Genomic DNA, 22,332 nt, shown 5'->3' with positions numbered 1-22,332 from the left:
TCTTAAAACCACTCGATCCGAGCTGAATTAAAAAAATGGAGACCTACACGAAAGAGCCTGCAACTCCAAAACTCTCCTAGCTGAGGCAATAGCCACTAAAAACAATGTCTTCAGGGTTAAGTCTTTCAAAGTACAAGAAGATAAAGGCTCAAAGGGAGGCTTGGTAAGAACCGAGAGTACCAAATTAAGATCCCAGCGGGGAAAAGAACAGCGAGACGGAGGACGCAGGAGGTTAACCTCTCTTTAAAAATGGAACACATCCAGGTGGCTAGCCAGCGATCTTCCTTGAGCACGACCTCAAAAACACGACAGAGCTGCAATCTGCACTTCAAGAGAAGCCAAAACAAGGCCTTTGTCGAAACCACGATGCAGAAAATCCAAAATTTGCAAGACGGACGCGCGAAAGGGAGCTATCCTGAGCTCCTCACACCAGGCCTCAAAAATCTTCCAGGTCTGAACATAATTCAAAGAGGTAGAACGTCGACGAGAGCGAAGCATAGTAGAAATTACGTTAGCGGAGTATCCCTTCTTGTTAGTCTCGCACACTCAAGAGCCAGGCCGTAAGACAGAATCGACCCAGATCCGGATGAAACACCGGGCCCTGAGCCAAAAGATCCTGCCTGACCAGGAGCTTGAACTGATCCTCTACTAGAAGCTGCTGAAGATTGGCGTACTACGGTCTGTGAGGCCAATCCAGCGCCACCAAGATCAGACGGCCCCTGTGCATCTTGACTCTGTGAAGTAGATGCCCTATCAATGGCCAGGGAGGAAAGGCATAAAGAAGACCGGTCGGCCAGGGAGCAAACAGGTCCATCTTGGGGAACCCTCAATGGTTCACCACTGCCCAATATGCCACATCGCTTAGAGCCCGCTCTCCGGGATCTAGCATATTTCGACTGAGAAAGTCTGCTTGAACATTTTGAACTCCTGCCACATGAGCCGCTGAACTCCGACCGCTGTAACAGCTGTGATGCTTCTTGCTCCAACTGCCGACTTCTCATTCCACCTTGCCGATTGATGTAAGCCACCGCGGTGGCATTTTCTGACATCAAGCGGACAGCCTCGCCCCTCAACAGATGGACAAAGGTCTGGATTGCTAGTCTAACTGCCCTGGTCTCTAATAGATTTATTGAGCAAGATCTCTCTTGAGGAGACCACAGCCTTGAGCATACTGTCCCTGACAGTGAGCTCCCCATCCCTGGAGACTGGCATCTGTTGTAACCACCCTCCAGTTGGGCTGATCCAGAGGCATTCCCTTGGTCATACTGGCATCTCGCAGCCACCAATGTAGGCTGCTTTTCACCTGAGCTGGAAGTGACTATTTCTGATGTAGAGAGTCCTGTTGTGACGACCACCGAGAAAGAAGCGACCACTGAAGTGGCCTCATGTGAGCCCTGGCCCAGGGCACTGCCTCAATCGCCGCCACCATTGAACCCAGGACCTGAAGATAATCCTTGGCTGCTGGCCTTGGTGACTGCAATAAGTGATGAATCTGAGACTGCAGTTTGAGGACACGAGCCTGCAGAAGAAAAACATGGCTCTGCAATGTGTCAAAACAGACTCCCAGGTACTCCAACGACTGAGATGGCTGCAGACGGATCTTTTGTGCACTGACTACTCAACCTAGGGACTTCAAGAAGTCTACTACTTGAGCTGTCACCTGAATGCTCTCCTGGTAAGACTTTGCTCTGATCAACCAATTATCTAAATAAGGATGAACTAGAATGCCTTCCATTCTGAGTGCTGCGGCTACTACAACCATGACTTTGGTAAAAGTCTGAGGAGCAGTCACAAGGCCGAAGGTAAGAGTCCGAAAATGAAAATGCTGGCAGAGCACCGCAAACTGAAGGAAACGTTGGTGTGCCGGTCAAATAGGGATATGCAAGTAGGTTTCTCTGAGGTCGAGCAACGTCAGAAACTCCCCGGTCTGCACCGCCACAATGACCGACCGCAAAGTCTCCATACAAAACGAGGGCACCCTGAGGGCTCGATTGACCACCTGGAGATCTAAAAATCAGCCTGAAGGAACTCTCTTGCTTGGGAACCAGAAAGTATATGGAGTAACGTCCTAGACGCTGCTCTGCCAAAGGGACTGGACAAATAGCCTGAAGGTCAAGAAGTCTGCATAGAGTGTCCCTGACAGCCCTGGTTTTGAGCAGAGAATGGCAGGGAGACTCCACGAAAGCGTCTGACAAAGGACGTGCAAACTAAGGCGAACCCCATCGCAAATAACCTGTAGACCCACTGGTCTGAAGTAATTTGGGCGCACCTCCCATAAAACTACGCCAACCGAGCTCCTACCTGAACCAGAGGCTGGGCCCGCAAACCTTCATTGCTGAGGACAGGAGGAAGACGAGAAAGAATTTCCCATTTCCCGACCGCCTCTACGACCACCCCAAAAGGAGAGGGTCCTCGGAAAAAAACTTGGATCATTGAAATGGAACTACTCTGCCTGGTCTATACCGAAAATCACAGCCTCTACCACGGCAGGAAAAAAAAACACCATTAAAACCCCTTTTCATCTTTTGGTCTGATCATTTTTAACATGAGTTGTGGTCACATTTACTCTACCTCTAAGGTGCCCACATATTATGCTAAGAAACTAGACCAGATCAACTTGGATTTTCTGGTATCTATCTCTGAGATTGTCCTCTGTGAATCTGAATCTTTATCTCTCTCGGAACAGTCTGCAATCCGTAACACCAGCCTAAGAACAATACTGGACACCATCGTTCTCTTACAGCCTTCCTATCATAACTCTAACCATTCCTGGCCCTGGTATAACAATGGCCTTCACCTTTGTTCTGAAGCGTGAGCCAGATCACTCGCACAGCCCAGACGCTCATGCGAGTGATCTGGCTCACGCTTCAGAACAAAGGTCTTTTTTAAGACCACTACAATACAGACTGTATTTTACAACATTGCTAATTCTGGATCATCATTATCGGTCTCAACTCAAGTATTTAGACTCCTGATGTAGGCCCTTTGGCCGAAACACAACGCTGTGTCGAGTCAATATACTGATTAATAAAGTTTGGTTCATCTTCACTCTGGAACTCCTGGTTTTTTACCCACTGCTTTGTTGTATTGTGACTATCCGTGGGATTTCGTTGAGTTCTCCACGTTTGTGGATTCTCTACTTACTCTTGTTCCTATACATCGCCTTTTCATCCTCTTCCCTGCACAAGGTTCTATACTTGTCCCCCTATTATTCTATATTTTTCGTACTCTTTTAACCACTATTGAGCAGGTATTAGTGCATACTTTTATGTTGATGATGTTTTTCTGTTCTCTTATACTGATCCTTACTCACTATACAAAGAACTTGCCTTGAGTTTAGCAATCCATCTATTTATCCCAATCGACTCTATACTACCCATCATATCCCCATCTCCACATCTGCACTTGGCCCCTCAACTATATAGAAAGCTGTATTGTAGAAAAAAACAGGAATATCCTATATATGTTATTTGAATGTTCTAATGTGTGCTTATTAGGTGTTTCATTGCTGTTATGCTGACATGGTATTATATCTATGTTATTTGGGAATGTTCTTCCATGCAGTCCTGTGGTAAAGTGAGTGAGGGCGGGCTGTGGAGCCTAGTAAGCCACACACATTCAGCAAATTAGGATGGAAGCAAATAATATTTATTAAAGGTGTCCGGTAAGGGCGCCTGTTCACTTCACAGGAAGGGAGGAAACAATACTCAAAGCTAGTTCTGTAAACAAAAGTGTCCTCGGGTGGCTTGTTCCTGCAGGGCCACAACATACATGAATGTCTCTCAGCTCAGCATCAACTCTTACTGGTTTCTGGTCTGGTCCCTGAATCCAGGGTTACCAGCGAGGTCTCTAGCAGGTGCACAAGGCTGGCCTGCAGCCGGCCAGACCAAAATACAAACTTTTCAAGATTCCAAGTTGAACTAGGCCTACCTCCTGCACTTAGTGGTTGCAGTTTCTCAGCTTTGGGGTGGAGGCATCTGCAGTGGGCATTGCTGCTTCCCTCTGGGCCTCTTAACCTAACTCTGGCCCAGCCTTTTATACTTCTTCGACCTTGCCCTCCTGGCTCCACCCCTCTCGTATTCATTCCCTCTTGGGCGGGACCAGGGGCTTAGCCAGAAAGCCAATTTTGGGTGGGCCTGGGCCCAGGATGGGTGGGCAGAATAACTTTGCCCTGTCCCACAAGTGATTTGGTGTCTCCCTCTCTCGCCTGCATGCCATTTGGTCTCCCAAACATCCTCTGTCCCTCGCATGCAGCAACTAATACACACTGCTCATGTTGGCCCCACAGCCTTCCATCTGATGCAACTTCCTGTTTCCGCATAGGTGGGAATACGTGGGGCTGGTCCGAATAGTATGTATCAGACGCTGCTTGCTGCAGGCGAAGATCTGCTATTTACAAGGTATGCAGGAGGGACAGTTGTTGGGAGTTTTTGGCTGGTGAGGTTCAGGGATCCCTGCCAGCCACATCATAGGTGTGCTGCTACTGGGTGGGCCTGAGCCCAAAGTGAGTGGGCCTGGGCCCATCCAGGCCCACCCTTGGCTACGCCACTGGGCGGGACTAGGGGTTTTAAGGAAGCCTGACACCGTGAAGGAGTGTTTTTAAGGGGAAGTGGCAGTGCCTTATAGGCTCCCTCACATGTCTGCTATGGTGTTGTTTGTATTGTACTGACATTTATCATATTTCTGTTATATGATTGTTCTGCAGTGCTGTTAAATATGTATATTTTTGATACTGTTTCATGTTAGTCCTATTATTAGGTTTAAATTTGCTATTTCCAAGTTTACTGCATTTATTGTACTTATGTTTATATTTGGTCATTTCACTATGGTTATCGATTAGCAAAATTGTAAATTTTGTGTTAAACTGTACCTGGTGATCAAAAAAAGAAAAAAGCTCTCATAATAGTTGTGGCCATCTTTTTTTTTCTCTTTTGTGATATAAAACTGTACCTGGTGTACACCTCCTGGGGTGAATTTCTTCATAAAGATGGTTAATAAATCCCAATATATAACAAAATAAATGAATACATTTGGTTTTACAGCAGAAAAAGGAGCAATGAATACATTTCTTGCACCTCTAAGCTCATAGCACTGTGAAAGGTGCCCCTTTCATTTTTGCAATGACTAGCCACGGCAGATTTGCTTGCCTGGCGGAGGTGGTGTTACTCAGCCCTCTGCCACAATAGAGAGATGTGATGAGTGAGGTTTAGCCTTCAGAGAATTCGCACAGCAAAAGGAAATGGTGATGATCTAAATATGGACCTGCTGCTCCTTGGTAGCCAAGTGTGATGGGGGTGGAGTGGGGGGGGGGGGGGGGGGGGTGAGTATCATCTGCACAGAATTTGCCTATTTAATTCTTTACCTTAGATAAAGCTGCAAAGAGCAGGCATGTTCTTCTGTGCAACTTGGTAGGTTTCTCTATTGAAGCAACATAAAAGCCCCGTGTTCTCTGAATCATTTTTCTTTCCTTGCTCTCACCTCTCAAAGATTCATTTGATATGTCTCTCTCAAAGCCTCCGCTGAAATTCAGCACCTACTCATACAGTTCACAATGCAACTTGTGCTACAGTGTTTCAGTTTAACCACTTAACCACACTACCAGCACCATCTCTCACCACCTAAATTGAGACACCCAAAACCTTTTGATTATCAAAGTAACATGGTAAATGGCCCCAGAGAACAATCCATCCAGTCTGCCCAACAGTCTCACTCATTATCAATTATCATTATCAATTCATGCATACCTCCTACCCACCCCCATCCTCCCACCCTGTCAGACTGTCATAGTAATGCTTGAAGGTTTTCACTTATATACACTGTCAGCTAGCACATTTGCTTATTTCCGATCTGACGAAGAAGGGCAACCTTCGAAAGCTAATCAAGAAATGTATTAAGTTATGTCCAATAAAAAAGGTATCATCTTATTTTCTTTTCCATGTTTTATTTTGTTTGATTTCTATTGATAACCTCAATTCATGATTAAACCAGTAATAAATGTGATGTAAAATTCTAGATCATCATCTTTCTTTGGAGTTTCTGGGACATAGACTGTAAAAGTCCACCCGGCCCTGACCTTACGTTCCAACTACTGGAGTTGCAGTCAAAGCCCACTCCAGCCTATCCAAATATGTCTTGTCATCTGCAGGACACAGACCATAAAAGTCTGCCTGGCACTGTTCTCACGTTCCAGATACTGAAGTTGCCGTTGAAGTCCTTTTCAACCCATACTAAACCAGATTGCCATATATGGGACACAGATCGTACAAATCTGTCCGGCACCGGCCCTAGTTCATAACAGCCGGAGTTGCCACTTAAGCGTTACTCAACATATCCACACACAGGCAGTCATTTAAGTTTTTTTTTTTATTTTATTTTATACCATCCATTTTCTAATTAAAGATCCTCTGTGTTCATCCCATGCATTTTTAATTCTGTCACCTTTTTCTACCATCTCCTTTGGGAGGGCATTCCAGGCATCGACCACCCTCACTGTGAGAACTTCCTGATATTACACCTAAGCCTACCACCTCGCAACTTCAATTCATATCCTCTAGTTTTACTGTTCCCCCTCCTCTGGAAATTGTTTCCATATTAATACATTTCAAGTATTTCAACATCTGTATCATCTCTCCCCTGCCTTTTCTTTCCTCTAGGATATACACATTGAGGTCTTCCAGTCTCGTCTCATACTTCTTTTGGCATAAGCCCCAGATCTTTTTTGTCACCTTCCTCTGGACCGCTTCGTCTTTTTAAATCCTTAGCAAGATACGGCCTTCAAAACTAAACACAGTACTCCAGGTGGGGCCTCACCAAGGACTTGTACAGTGGCATCAACACCTCCTTTCTTCTGCTGGTTACGCCTCTCTATGCAACCTAGCATCCTCCTGGCTACAGCCACTGCCTTGTCACACTGTTTCATTGCGTTTTGATCCTCGGACACTATCTCCCCAAGGTCCCTCTCCCTGTCTGTGCATATAGGCTTTTCACCTCCTAGGGCATATGGCTCCCTTTGATTTCTGCTCCCCAAATGTATCACTGCAGTTCTTTGAATTAATTTTTTATTTTGAAAAAAAAATCATCTTTATTAAGTTTTATGAACCAAAAAGTACAGAAGCAGATGATCTCAGATAAACAACAATGAAAAGAAACAACCCCAACCCTACTCCCCCTTCAGGCAAATGACAGAGAGTCCAAGAAGTGAATTACGATCCACACAATGAAAAGATAATACTGGGAAGGTGGTGCTCATTCCCAGGTGTCAACATTGTAACGCATTTAACATTCCACTGCGTAATCTAGCTGTCAAAGAATCCAAGAATGGGGTCCAAACTTTAATAAATCGATCAATCTTCTTAAGAGTAATTCCCAAAACAGAAAGGTGTTCTATCTGAAGCAAACTGTGCATTTGGTTCCTCCATAGTGGCATGCATTAAAGTTTAACTGCCAAACATTAGACCATTCTTCTAACTTTTGCAGATCCTTTTTCATGTTTTCCACTCCCTCCGAGGTGTCCACTCTAGTACAAATCTTGGTATAATCCACAAAAAGGCAAACCCCTCTCTTCAAACCGTTGCCCCAATTCCTTTGCTTTTTATTTAAAGTCACTTAAATCAGAACACACTCTTCGAATACGGAGGAACTGACTTACGGGTAGACTATATTTCAGTTTATATGGATGGTAACTTCCAAACTGAAGAAGAGTATTACAGCTTACTGGCTTTCTATATAATGATGTACTTAATCCTCCTTGGGGTCAGATACATTTATTGTATGAACACTGTCTCAAGGATGATATAGGCATAAAGTGGAAAAAACCTCTGTCAGCTTTAAAAACTGTAAATTTAACTGATAGTGATAATAAGTCAAGATTGTGGCCACACCTAATAGGAAATACCATCATCGTCACAGAGAAACCTACAGAAGAACACAATCATTAAGTTCAAAAGTTATATGTGTAAACATCATGTTACAACATAATTAAAGCTTTCAATCTTATAAGGATCCTAAATATAGTCACACACCTTCAACTTTATCCATAGACCAACTTCACATTTCTTATACCTCTTCCCGTTTTCGCCTCAGCAGTGCCTATTTCCAATCTTTATTTAGTTATTGGAAATATATATTTGCAGCAAATTCTTCATTGGCAATTACTCTCGCAATAATTTCATAACTTCTTTTTATATAAATATCTCTCTGTATAAAAGGCAACCCCAACGTTCTGAAGCCTCCACGGAAGTTGAGGCGCCCGAGATATCTGGTGTGCCCTGGAGTGTCTGCACCGCCCTCGCGTCAAAACGTCATGACATCGAGGGCGGAGCTATGACACTTGAGGGCCGAAACGGAAACGCCACGGTGAACAAGGCAAGTAGCTGGGAGGGACGGAGGGAGGGGGCCCCTTGCTAGCACCCGTTTCATTGCGCTCAGAAACGGGCATTTTTTCCTAGTATTTTAATAATGTTATAAAAATCCTCTTTAAAGTACTTATCTTAGCAGAAAGTCGGACCCCAAACACCACTGGAGAATATTTTTTCCAGTAGGACACAATGGTGAAACTCAATGGCTACAAGTATTTTATGAAGAATAAACAATGGAGATAACAAAGTCAATGAATCAAATCAAAATCTTTTATTCAAATCGACTCAACATGAGCCATGTTTCGGCTGAAAAGCTTAAACCAGGAGTCTAAAAATAGCACATACAGAACTGAGACTGAGTAAAAACTAATACATATAAAGCAATCATATATAAAAATGAGTGAACATATGAAAAGATAAAAAAAAATCTAACTACATAAACCAACTTATAAAAAAGATAAAAACTCACTAAACATATAACCTCTGTGTGTATGTCTTTATGGGTGCTATCCCTAATAATCATAAAGTAACAAATATGGGTGCTACTACTTGAACACATCTATTTGAAAATTAAAAAGAAATGATTTTCAGGATAAATTAAGAAAAGACTCTATACAGTTCATTTTCAAAAGAGAAAAACATCCAAAAAATGTCATAAAGCAGCATTTGGATGAATTTCTTATCAAAATGTCCAAATCGGTATTTTCGAAACCTATTTTGCAGACGTTTATCTATGCAATTCATTTGCAGTGTGGCCAGATCATAATGGGGCATGTTGGGGGCGGGTTTAGGGCAGGCTTAGGATGTTCCTAACACTTGGACATTTTACAGCCATAATGGAACAAACGAAAACGTCCAGTGCGAAAACTTCAACGTTTTGGTCTAGACCTGTTTTTAGAATGAATAAGGCAAAAAATGTGTCCCAAATAACCAGATGACCACTGGATGGAATCAAGGATGACCTCCCCTCCCACCCTCCAAAGATGTGACTAAAAGTATTACTTACCAACCTCTATGACAGCTTCAGATATTATAGCCAACCAGGTCCATTAGAGCAGGAGGCAGGTCCCTGGAGTAGTGTAGTGGTCAGTGGAGTGCACTATAGCGAGGAGGACCCAGGTCCATATCCCACTCTACCTGTTACGCTTGTGGTGGAAAGTGTGAGTCCTCCCACACTCCTCCAAAACCTATTGTAACCACTTATATATGTGTCTTCACTCATAAGGGCTATTGTAGTGGTGTACAGTTGGGTACAGTAGGTTTTTGGTAGATTTTGCAGGACTCAGCATACAGTATAAGGGGGTAACGGTGAGACGTGTACCTGGGAGCTTTTATTTGAAGTCCACTGCAGTGCCCCCCTGGGGTGCGCCACTGTTCTCCTGGGATCGCTGTGTGGCCAATCTACTAAGAATGCTGGCTCCTCCTACATCCTTGTAGCTTGATTTTCTCTGTTTTTCACTTGGACTTTTTTTTTTTAATGGCCCAAAAGGATAAACGCACAGAGCATGAAAACATCGTGCATGTGACCATTTAAAAAATAAAAAAGATAAACCTTTTGCGTTTCAAAAAATGGCCATATTTCCTATTTGGATTTGGGACATTTACCTCAAAATAACCAAAGTCTGACTTAGATATCATATCAAAAATGCCCTTCCACGTACTGGAAAAAATGAATAAAACATCAATATCCATAAAAGGTAAATGACAATTGTGCACAAGTATTCATCTTAAATAATTTATCATGATACTTGAAAAAAAGTTCAAAAAGAACTTAAGGACAAAAAATATGCCTTAACAAACTTAGGGCCCCTTTTACCAAGCTGCGGTAAAAGGAGCCCTGAGGTAGCATTAAAACCATATCTCCTCCCCCCCCTGAAAACATTCCGGAACCTGGTGCAATCCACGGTACTTACCCACACCGACTACTGTAATAGTATCTTCTTAGGCTGCAAGACCCATATCCTGAAAAAACTTCAGACTGCCCAAAATACAGCAGCAAGACTCATTTTTGGCAAATCACGATTTGAATGCGCAACACCTCTTCGACAAAAACTTCACTGGCTCCCTATCCGAGAACGAATCAACTTCAAGGTCCACACATTAATCCACAAGATTATCCATGGTGAATCTCCGGACTATATATGCTCAATCTGATTGACCTTCCCGCCAGAAACATGTCTGAAACCTCGCGAACTTACCTCAACCTACATTACCCCAATTGCAAAGGACTCAAGTACAAAACCCATTACGGATCAAACTTCTCCTTCTTAGGCAGCCAACTCTGGAATGCCCTCCCGAGACCTATCCGATCAATCAGGAACTACATCCCTTCCGGAAATCACTAAAAACCCATCTGTTCAAGCAAGCCTACCCAAATGAACCAAACTAATCGTATGAATCCAATTACCCAACACTTACACATCTCTACCCACTTATATCTTTTATTATTCTGCTATACTCAACTTATGTTTTCCCTATCAAGTTTCACTATCAATAATCTGTAATCCCTATTACTACGTAAGCTGCATTGAACCTGCTTTACTACTACTACTACTACTACTATTTAGCATTTCTATAGCACTACAAGGCGTACGCAGCGTTGCACAAACATAGAAGAAAGACAGTCCCTGCTCAAAGAGCTTACAATCTAATAGACAAAAAATAAATAAAGTAAGCAAATCAAATCAATTAATGTGAATGGGAAGGAAGAGAGGAGGGTAGGTGGAGGCGAGTGGTTACGAGTCAAAAGCAATGTTAAAGAGGTGGGCTTTCAGTCTAGATTTAAAGGTGGCCAAGGATGGGGCAAGACGTAGGGGCTCAGGAAGTTTATTCCAGGCGTAGGGTGCAGCGAGAAAGAAGGCGCGAAGTCTGGAGTTGGCAGTAGTGGAGAAGGGAACAGATAAGAAGGATTTATCCATGGAGCGGAGTGCACGGGAAGGGGTGTAGTGACAAGGGTGTGGATGAGGGTTTTGGTAGAGTGCTCGGAAAGAAAGGGGCGGATTTTACGGATATTTTGAGTGGGAAAGCGCGGGGTGCAAATGTAATAATAAATAAATAAATTATCACATGGATTTGCTGCGCACAGAGGCCCCTTTTACTGCAGTGGATAAAAGACAAAAAAAAAAAAGGAAAAGGCTGTGTAGTAAGTGTAACACTTGCTGTGTGGCCTTTTCCGGGGGGGGGAGCCCTTACCGCCTCCTATTTGTTCTAAGGTATAATATGGGCTTCTTAGCATTAAGAGCTTTAGTAAAAGTGCCCCTATAATTGTTAGAAGAGTAAAATTTAATATTTCAATTATTTTGATCTAAGGACCGATGACAAAGTGGGTGTCGGAAATCTTAATGGTGTAAAATAATTGTAGCAAACACCCACAGAAGGTGATCTCTCCACAGGAGAATCAAAGACAGACGAACAAACAGTGGATCCAATAAAAGTCCTCTCACAATGAGTGTCTTCCTGAACAAGGTCTTTATTCAAATCTGCACAAATGACCCGACATGTGACGTGTTTCGGCCGTAAAGGCCTGCGTCAGGGGTCTATAAAATATACATAAATGGGAAATACGCAAAGAATATATACATAAACATTTAAAAACATATAAGTATAGCCCTTGAGCAAAATATAATAAAATATAAAACAAATATAAATATATAAATAAATATAAAACATTATAAAAGAAAAATATGATAAAAGAAAACTATGGAAATGATAAAACAATCAAACAAGAATGAGAAACATACCTAGAAGTATCTGATGAAAAAATACCTTGTTGGTCAGATGAATAACAGCACATAAGTTGCTAACGACAAGTTAGTTTGGGTAGCTCCTTTATATTATATTATATTATATTATATTATATTATATTATATTATATTATTTTATGTATAAGATGTATTTATCTATTTATACATTTGTTCTAGATATCTCTGTTAGCAACTTATGTGCTGTTATTCATCTGACCAACAAGGTATTTTTTCATCAGATACTTCTAGGTATGTTTCTCATTCTTGTTTGATTGTTTTATCATTTCCATAGTTTTCTTTTATCATATTTTTCTTTTATAATGTTTTATATTTATTTATATATTTATATTTGTTTTATATTTTATTATATTTTGCTCAACAAGGCGGTATCTGAACACAAAAGATCCCACGGAGAAACCAACATGTCTAGAAGTGAGTAATGAAGGACGGCTGGACAAACCACTGGTTCAACCAGTCCAATTTATTTCTTAAAACCAATGTTAAGACTCGACACGGAAACCGTGTTTCGGCATACAAGATGCCTGCTTCAGGAGTCTGATGGTGTAAGCATCAAAAAAGGAATGGTGCTAATCAGGACTGGAAATAATGAGTAGGTCTTTAAAAAGACCGTGCGTGTATAGGTAATGCACTGTCAAAAGAATAAGCAAATTTGCATTGAATGTTTCAGTATCGCAAGACAAGCGTGACTGCTCCAGTGTAGCTACACTCCTGAAGCAGGCATCTTGTATGCCGAAACACGGTTTCTGTGTCAAGTCTTAACATTGGTTTTAAGAAATAAATTGGGGCGTTACATTTGCATAGGATAAGGATATATCATAAATGATTCTCTGTTCTCATTGGGTTCTTATTCTGATTTACTTTGTGAAATTTTACAACTCCCTATATTTTAGCCACAGTATTACTTTATATAAATATGATAAAATGTCACTTTCAACTTCATAGGTAAAAAAAAAATTCAAGTATTGCTTGTGGACAAACAGACTAGGATAAATAGAGGGAACTGAAAAAATGTGCTAGAGGATTTTGAGAAGGCTTCCACATAGAGCATGCAGAAATAAAGGTGGAAATAATCTAAAAATAAATAAATAAATAAATTGGGGGTATAGTGGGGGCCTTATTCGGGGTTGAATTTGGTTGTATGGTCATAGTGAATATGTTGTTTGCCCTTTGGGGCATCATCTTGAACATTGTGGATCCACAAGTATAGCTCAGCTGGAGAGCGGGAGGTTATAAGAAACAAAGCCTCCTGCTCGGTCTTCGATGTATGTAGCTGAAGGATCTCCTGCAATTGCAAGACAGAGGCGGCGGCACGGCTTATATCCTTTGCTCTTAGACCATGGGACCGTATGGACAGTCCGAAGAGATTGAAAGTGCAGTAACATGTTACGCTCCACTTTGATGTTTAAAGGGTTGAAGGGGGTAGGTGGGTGGTGGGAATGGACGGGTAGGGAAATGTTAAAATGTTGATGATAAGGTATGTTTGTAGCATTTGTGTGGCAGAGTTGATATGGTGCTATGTTTGTTCTTGTTACAAGAGATTGTTGGAACCCCCATTTTGATTTATCATCAATAAAAACGTTGAAACATAAGAAATAAATTGGATTGGTTGAACCAGTGGTTTGTCCAACCGTCCTTCATTTCCCACTTCTGAACTTGTTGTACAATAATTGAAGCCACTGAGTGTCACTGCTGAGGTCCTATTGGAAAAAATAATCTCCAGTGGTCTTTTGGGACAGATACATTTATTATATGAACACTGCGGAAATATTGTGAGGATCTAATCTCAGTTTAACCATGTTGCTTGAGTTAACCTCATGCTGTGACCCTGAAGAACATTTGCAGTGGTCATTGTTCTATGAGATGGCTTGTTTCTGAAAATTCCAGGCTACAGAAAGTTCAAGAATCACATTCCTCATACCTGAATTACTCTCTTTTGTTTCTCCCTTACAGTCTCGAGTTCTCAAGCAATACCAAGGCGAGAGAAACTTCCACTCCTTCTACCAGGTAAGGTCTATTTAGAGTTGTATCCTCCAACATATGATTCTTCAGGACAGATACAATGTGTGTGAGCTAAGGATGTGGAAGTGACTAATGGGCAGATGATCAAAAGCCCCGCGCTGTTCCTAACAGTGCTCTAAGAACAGCGCTGGAACAGCATAGGACTTTACTGGACCTATGATCAGAGATAATTGCATGCAAATTTAAGCACGCAATTCTCTCTGATAATGGGGTAGAAGTGTGGGAGGATTGTGCCTGAGTATGCGCTCAGGTACAATCTTCTCACATCTGTTTGACAGGTCTGGGCTGTAACAAGCCCAGACCTGTCAAACACAGGGGCTGGAGGTCCAAGGGACCACCAGACCCCAAATACCCCTGCCCCGAGCCAGACAAAATGGGGGCTGGAGGTCCGGCGGACCTCCGGTCCCCCTGACCCCCCCCCAACACAGTTTCAGGGCAGGCTGGAGATCCAGTGGGTCTCCAGCCCCCCTAACCCCGCCCATCATCCCTCAGATGTACCTGGTGGCCCAGTGGACCGCAGTCAATCCCCCCACCTCCCTACCTTAGGTTGGAGGAGGGAGGTGGCCTCCTTCCTCTTTCATCGGTGGCGCCTGAAAAATGTCAGCACCCAGCCCTGCCCAGTGCATCCTGGGATGCACTGGGTGGGGCTTCACACCATATAAGGGAGTTGGGGCGTGGGGAAGGGCCACTAGACCACCAGGTAGGTAGGTGGGTGGGGGGAGGGATTGACCGCGACCCACTGGGCCACCAGGGACATCTCAGGAATGCTGGGGGGGGTTTAAGGGGGGGCTGAAGACCTCTATCAGGGGGACTGGAGGTCCGCTGGACCTCCAGCCCACTGTCGTTGGAGGGGGGGGGGGGGGTCAGTCGGGTCGAGGTTCCTGCAGGAGGCTGCTGCATTGGGGGGAATAGGGGCCTGCTAACATGCAAATGCATGCTGGACAGGGCTCACCAGTCCTGTTTGCTGTGGCCAGCGAGCCAATCTTGGCTAGAACTTATGCATATGTGTAAATGCTAGTATTGTATAAATTCATGTACAAATTTAAGCACTGTGTTATGAACACCACCACTGCAACATCTCCAGCTCTGGCTGGCCCAGGGCTTGGAAGACCTGATTTGGGGATTGACTCCAGATCTGTCCATGTGACATGCCACTGAGTCACTAAGCCAGGACTCTTGGTTGGTTAGGTTCTTCTTTTAACCTAACCAACCCATGTGCCCCTTGTACCATCACATGAAATATGTTAAGGTAAGCAGTGATGTCTCTTCCTTACAGCTGATTCTAGGAGCCCCAGACCAACTGCTGAGCACGCTCCATGTCTGCAAAGATCCTGCACTCTACCAGTTCACCATGGAGGGCGCCACAAGCAATGTAAGTATCCACTGAAAACGCTTTCCATGCATCTATTTAGCAACTGCTGAATTGATGCTTAGAAATAGCAGGCTGTGGCACCCCCTCTATACTTTACCTCCATGATGCCCTGATGCTCAAAACTCTGGCTCTGTGTAGAACAGCACTGGAAAATAGCGTCGGGTCAGTGCGGCAAAACAACTTTCTAATGCTCAATGCTAATAGTATGCAAATATAGGCGTGCTGTTAACGTTGAGCATTAGGAAGATAAAGGGGAGGATTGTTCCTGGGGTATGGCAGAAGACCTCTCTCTCACCAGGCATGCGCAGAAAAGCTCTCTCTCGACGGTCGCTGGAACCTCTCTTCTTGTACTCGTCTTCAACACTTCGGGTAGTGATATCTACTTAACACAGAAGTAGGAAATGAAGACCATTTTAAACAGGTAGCGTCTGCTGATAATTACAGCGGCGTACCGAGGCTGAGGCGGTAGGGGCAGTCCGCCCCGGATGCATGCTGCAGGAAGGGTGCAGGGAGCAGTCGCATGGCTGTTGGCTCTGCTGTTACTTCCTGTTCTGGGGCAGAGAGAGCAGGGAACCAGGCAGAGCCGACAGCTGCGTGGCTGCTCTCAGCACCCCAGCAGGTAAGAAGAATGCACCCCGGGGGTGAGGGGGGGGTTTGAAGGTGATGCACCGGAGGGGGGGGGGGATGATGCTGCACCTGGGGGGGGGGGGAATACGCAGTGGCGATCCGCCCCTGGTGGCAGCCGACCAAGGAACACCACTGGGTATTTGTTTTGACTATTAAACATTGAACAGATATTGCTGTTGTCACTGTATTATTTTTTCATAATAATGCTTAATATTATTCCTTTCACTCTTTTATCTAAAACTGGTATAACACAGCCAAGGGACCGGGTCAAAATAACCCTGTCAAAAAAAAACCCTGAGACAAAATAGCCCCAACAAAAAAAAATAGATAACGAAAAAGCCTCCAACATAATAGCTCCTGACATATGGCTCCCATAGCCTCTCCTCCAACCCTTGAAAAATAGACCGATTAGATAATGGTACTTGCTGTAGGAGAAAATAATGACTGGAGCGATGGGACTCTCAGGTCAGAGCATGGGACTTTGTTGGTGTTGCTGGTGTTCTTTGTTTATCACGCATGCGCCGTGTTTTAGCGGCTAACGTTACCACGATTAGGGGGGTGGGGTGCCATAGAAGGAATGATCCGGAGCAGGTCCCAGGCTACCCGCAAAACTTGCTGCTGTAGCCAACGATATCCAAGGTGAGTTTGAAGGCAGAACGGCGAAGGAGAGGAAAGGGGAGACGGGAAAGGTCACAGTTTTGAGTGTGATTTGGTATTTCTGGGTGTGGTGACAAGACCAATTTAATTCTTCAGTGTATAAGGCAGTGGCGTAGCCACAGGTGGGCTTGGGTGGGCCAGGGCCCACCCATTTATGGCTCAGGCCCACCCAACAGTAGCACATGTTTAGTGGTAACTGATGGGAATCCCAAGCTCCGCCAGCTGAAGATTTCCCCCTGATGGTAACAAAAACACTACTCTCCACGACACTGGCACCTGCACATGCTCAGTTTTCAGTGCATTCCTGTTGCCAAGGTGGAAAGAAGTGTTTTCCCACCAGCTGAGATTTTTTTTTAGGGGGGGGGGAGAACACTTGGTGCCCACCCAATTCTTGCCTAGGCCCACCCAAAATCTGTTGTCTGGCTACGCCCCTGGTATAAGGACCTAGAAAATATGTTTCTTCAATAAATAAGTGAATTTGTGCCTCTCTCTTTCTTTCTCCTCTACTTGCCTTCCCTTCTACGCCCACCACCTCTTCTCTTCTTCTCTGATCTGTGGATATGAGTAAAAGTAGGAATTCTACATTAGCCTGGTACAACTGTCAGCCCTATAAACGTGTTTGACCGTCAGTCTCATAAATATAACCAGCATCAAGCAGTAAAAGTGTTTTGCTCTCTTTAAAATTCACGACTGATGTATTAATGCCCTCAAAAGAGTGAAAAGTAGCCACTCCACATTACTATTTTAATGATAGTAAAAGCTGCCTTCAGAATTAACTTTTATAGTTTTTGTAATAATGTGGATGCTAATAAATGGTAGGAAGAATACTGGTAATATGAAATATAATTAGAATATTATCCAGCTTATAATTGAAAAAGAAAAACGTCTATATTGCGACCCAAATCGGGAGATAGACGTTTATCTCACAAAAACGAATAAAGCGGTATAATCGAAAGCCGAATTTGGACGTTTTCAACTGCACTCCATCGCGGATGCGGACAAAGTTGATGGGGCGTGTTGAAGGCGTGGTGAAGGCGGAACTGGGGCGCGGTTATCGGGCGATCAGAGATGGGTGCCTTTCGCCGATAATGGAAGAAAAATATGCGTTTTTAGTGAGAATTTAGGGCACTTTTCCTGGACCCTGTTTTTCCATGAATAAGGCCCCAAAAAGTGCCCTAAATGAACAGATGACCACTGGAGGGAATCGGGGATGACCTCCCCTGACTCCCCCAGTGGTCACAAACCCCCTCCCACCACAAAATATGCCGTTTCAGAACTTTTTATTTTCACCCTCAAATGTCATACCCACCTCCCTGGCAGCATTATGCAGGTCACTGGAGCAGTTATTAGGGGGTGCAGTGGACTTCAGGCAGGTGGACCCAGGCCCACCTCCCCCACATGTTACACTTGTGCTGGTAAATGGTAGCCCTCCAAACTGCCCCCCAAACCCACTGTACCCACATGTAGGTGCCCCCCTTCACCCCTTAGGGCTATAGTAATGGTGTAGACTTGTGGGCAGTGGGTTTTGAGGGAGATTTGGGGGGCTCAACACACAAGGGAAGGGTGCTATGCACCTGGGAGCTCTTTTACCTTTTTTTTTGTTTTTGTAAAAGTGCCCCCTAGGGTGCCCGGTTGGTGTCCTGGCATGTGAGGGGGACCAGTGCACTACGAATCCTGGCCCCTCCCACGAACAAATGCCTTGGATTTATTCGTTTTTGAGCTGGGCACTTTCATTTTCCATTATCACTGAAAAACAAAAACGCCCAGCTCACAAATTGTCGAATAAAACATGGACGTCTATTTTTTTTCGAAAATATGGTTCGGTCCGCCCCTTCATGGACCCGTTCTCGGAGATAAACACCCATGGAGATAGACGTTTTCGTTCGATTATGCCCCTCCACGTGAGTAAGAGGATGGGATAAAGAAATTGTATAGAGTAGGTAATATCAGAGCCATCATCAAAGTATATACAATTAGAGAAACATTTGAGAGTACTTGTTCCAACTTATAATGCAGATGAAATTATTACCTTCCTTATAAGTGTAGCACATAATCTGTCTATTTAGAGATTGTTATAGTTTAGCAAGAAGCAGGACCGCTGAGAGACTGAGCTGGGCCTGGCCCCCCCAAGGATCGTTGCCACTGCCGCCCCCCCCCCCCAGGATTGTTGCCGCCGCTACCCCCCCCCCCACCCCCAGGATCGCTGCTGCCCCTGCCTGCCGCAACTGTAAATACATTGGCTGGCGGGGATCTCAAGGCCCCGCCAGCAGGAGTCTTCCTCCAGCGCTGCTCTGCTTCACTCTGCCGCATGGCCTGTCCCTGCGGCTGCTTTTCTCTCAGGTCTTGCATGCTCAGTTTCAAAATCGAGCATGTGCAGGCTGAGGGGAAAAGCAGCCGCTTGGCAGGCAGTGCAGCAGAGTGAAGAAGAACAGTGCTGGAGGAAGATCTCTTCTGCTGTGTCTGCTACTCCGGCTCCTCCCCAGCCTCCAAGGGGGGCCTGGCGGCGGAGTTTTCTTTCTCCTGCTCCTGTCGAGTCACAATCACCCAGGTCCCGTAAGGAGCAGGAGAGAGAGAGAGAGACCCTGGCGCTGGGCCACCCTTGGAGGCCTGGGTCCAGGGAATTTTGCCCCCTCCTGCCCCACCCCTCGGCGGCACTGATAAGTAGTAACTGGTATGTACAATATGAAATGTTATTTGATTTATATTTCAATACAGTTATTAGGTTTTTGAAATGCTATTTTTTTTACGTCTTTCAATAAAGAATGTAGTGTATCATTTATTTTTGTGATGGGCTATTTTTGTCCAGGGGGTTATTTTGTCAAGGGTTATTTTGTGGGAGGGGCCATTTTGGTGAGGGTTATTTTGTTATGGGCTGATTTGTCAAGGGCTGTTTTGTCAGGGCTATTATGTCGGGTTGCCCACAGCCAAGTATTTACCTGTCAGTTTTTAATACTTGTCCTCTCAATTGTATTTATTTGCTCAGACCAAGAAAACTCACAGCTAAATGTACGTTGCAGTCGCGTTTTCTGTTTTAAAAGTAACACTTACAAATATATCACAAAAGCGGTTGCTCGGGGGGGGGGGGGGGGGGGGGGGGAGGTTCTGGATAGCTTCCTTCTCACCCTGAAATATTTAATCTTGCATCATAAGTGCCAGTAGAAAGCCACCTGGGCGGAGAACTCTGAAATCCCATGGAGTATAGTAAAGGCAAAAGGATGGTGGGAAATGGACCACAGACTCCAGAAACAAGGGAAGCAAACTTAATGCTTTAAGAAGGTTTATTGATCAAAGATTCAACACAGTACTGTGTTTCAGCCTAAGGCCTGCTTCAGGAGTCTTTGGATAATGAGTAGATTACAAAATCTCCAATATCGTGTCTTTTCAATTTTGTAACACAAAAGATGGGTCTTGAGAAAGACTAATGTAATAATGTTGCAAAAGGTGGAAGATATATGCATTTTCTAATCATGTAGCTTAGAAGACAGATTTAGCTACATGATTAGAAAAGGCATATATTTTCTACCTAAGGCCCCTGTGTATCCTTTTGGATCTACAATAATTAAGCATTGTACTAAAATGAAGATCATTACGAATGATGTTCTTTCTTAAATGCACAATGTCTAACCATAAGTCCATCAAAATTCCGTTGATTGATTCACGTCATCAACCTCTTGATCTTGGTGTTGTAACAACTGATTGAAGTATTCCTCACTGTAGCTGAGGACATTGTCCCAGCTCTGGAAAGTCATGGTCCGGTTCTCTGTCAGGGGTAAGGAGAAAAGGTCCACTGAAGTGGATGAACGCCAAAATCCCACGTGAAAACAACAATAGGAAGTGGACCAACGACTCAAGAGACCAGGACAACAGACTATTATTTATAAAAAAAGACAGGAACTTTATTCCCATCACAAAGAGCAACACATATAATCTGAAGGACCCAAGAGACGGGTCCCCTACAGTACCAGACATAATAAAGATACCACTCCAACCGAACAAAGGCGCAAAATGAAATAACTGTCTATTTTTACTGAAACACTTCCTTTTGCCATTGTAGGGCAGATTTGCAGAGATGCCAAGTTACCCAGGCTGTATAATTCTTGATAAAGTCTCTCAAGCTTTGATACTCTTTCATTAGACATCTGATTTTATTTATTTATTTGCCTCTTCTAAATACTGTCTATCCCATATAACATTCACTTTATCATTTGCTTTAAGCATTTAAAAAGATATTATACCCTTCACTTGTCATTTATATTACATTTCACATCATTCAAGCACTTCATTTTATGATTCATTGTCTCTGTTTTTATGTGGAGTTACTTCACACCACTATTTCATGTTTTATTTACATTTTATGATGTTTTATAAATTGTATTTATATGTCTATATTTGTGATTATTTATATATGGGGTTGTTTATATCTGTGCAGACTCCTGAAGCAGGCACGTATGTGCCGAAACAGGGTACCATGTCATCATCGAATAAAAGTTTCAAACTACATATCGAGAGTCCCTAGTCTGTTCCTACTCCTTTTTTGGCTGGAGTCAGATTCGACATTCTGCATGCATGCATGCATGTCTACAAAAGGCCACTAGGTGTCACAATTGCTTCACAAAAACAGCCAATGAAACCCGAGAGAGGGTTTTTCAATGTTGGAAAAATCTTCATTATAACCATGTCCTGAGGATCTTCATATATTTCTGTAAAAACACATGCACCTGTGGCTGAGGTTTAAATGCTGTTGCTAGCTGGGTTTTGTTTTGTTTTTTTTGTCCAGGAGTGACAGATTAATTTCCAGGAATGTCATTTTTCTAATTACTTATGGATTTCTTCATAAAGAAATGAAAAAGGAGTGGCTGATAGAGCAACCAAAAAACAATATTTCTCTCGATGCATTGCACAGGCTGCCAATTCAACCAAGCAGCTGTTCCGTATAGTAAACAGCCTACTGCAACCCCTACAACAGAACCAGCCTGCCCAGTCAAAACTGAACTGCAATGAATTTGCTGCATACTTTGCCATCAAAATTAAAAATCTCTGCCAGGATTTACAGGCAGTCCCACCCAATCTCCAATCAGTTAGCCAGGAGCGCACATCTCACCCCTCCTGACACAGACATATGGGACACTTTTAACTCAATAGCAGAAGAGAACCTTGACAAAATCCTAAGAGACCTTTGACCAACTACCTGCTCCCTCGACCCCTGCTCATCAAACATAGTGCAGCAGGTAAGTATGGGCCCCATAGAAGGCACCACAAATATCATGAAATCCTCTCTTTCTAATGGGCAGCTACCAACAGCATTGAAAAAGGCAGTGGTTCACCCTTTGCTAAAGAAAAACAACAATGACCTGGACAAACTTGAAAGTTACCAGCCAGTATCCAACATCCCATTTCTAGGGAAACTTATAGAACAAACAGTCTGTGTTCAACTCAGTGGTTGGCTAGAAGAGAGAAATTGGCTAGATCCATGCCAGTTTGGATTCAGACCTGGTTATGGGAAAGGGAAATGGGACTTGATATACCGCCTTTCTGA

At 43.7% G+C, this 22,332-nt stretch overlaps 1 protein-coding gene across 1 annotated transcript in view; it reads left to right on the top strand.

Moving 5' to 3' along the window:
* MYO1G (myosin IG) overlaps window positions 1-22,332 on the top strand; it is a 367,932-nt gene that overhangs the window by 72,519 nt on the left and 273,081 nt on the right. The window contains exons 5-6 of the mRNA XM_030196702.1: window positions 14,072-14,125; window positions 15,417-15,512. Coding sequence (XP_030052562.1) covers window positions 14,072-14,125; window positions 15,417-15,512 — 150 coding nt within the window. The remainder of the gene's footprint in view (window positions 1-14,071; window positions 14,126-15,416; window positions 15,513-22,332) is intronic.

The sequence above is a fragment of the Microcaecilia unicolor genome, chromosome 1 (genome assembly GCF_901765095.1).
Source record: "Microcaecilia unicolor chromosome 1, aMicUni1.1, whole genome shotgun sequence".
NCBI lineage: Eukaryota > Metazoa > Chordata > Amphibia > Gymnophiona > Siphonopidae > Microcaecilia > Microcaecilia unicolor.
Note: the sequence above shows the minus strand (reverse complement) of the source record. Positions and strands in the feature narration are given on the sequence as shown.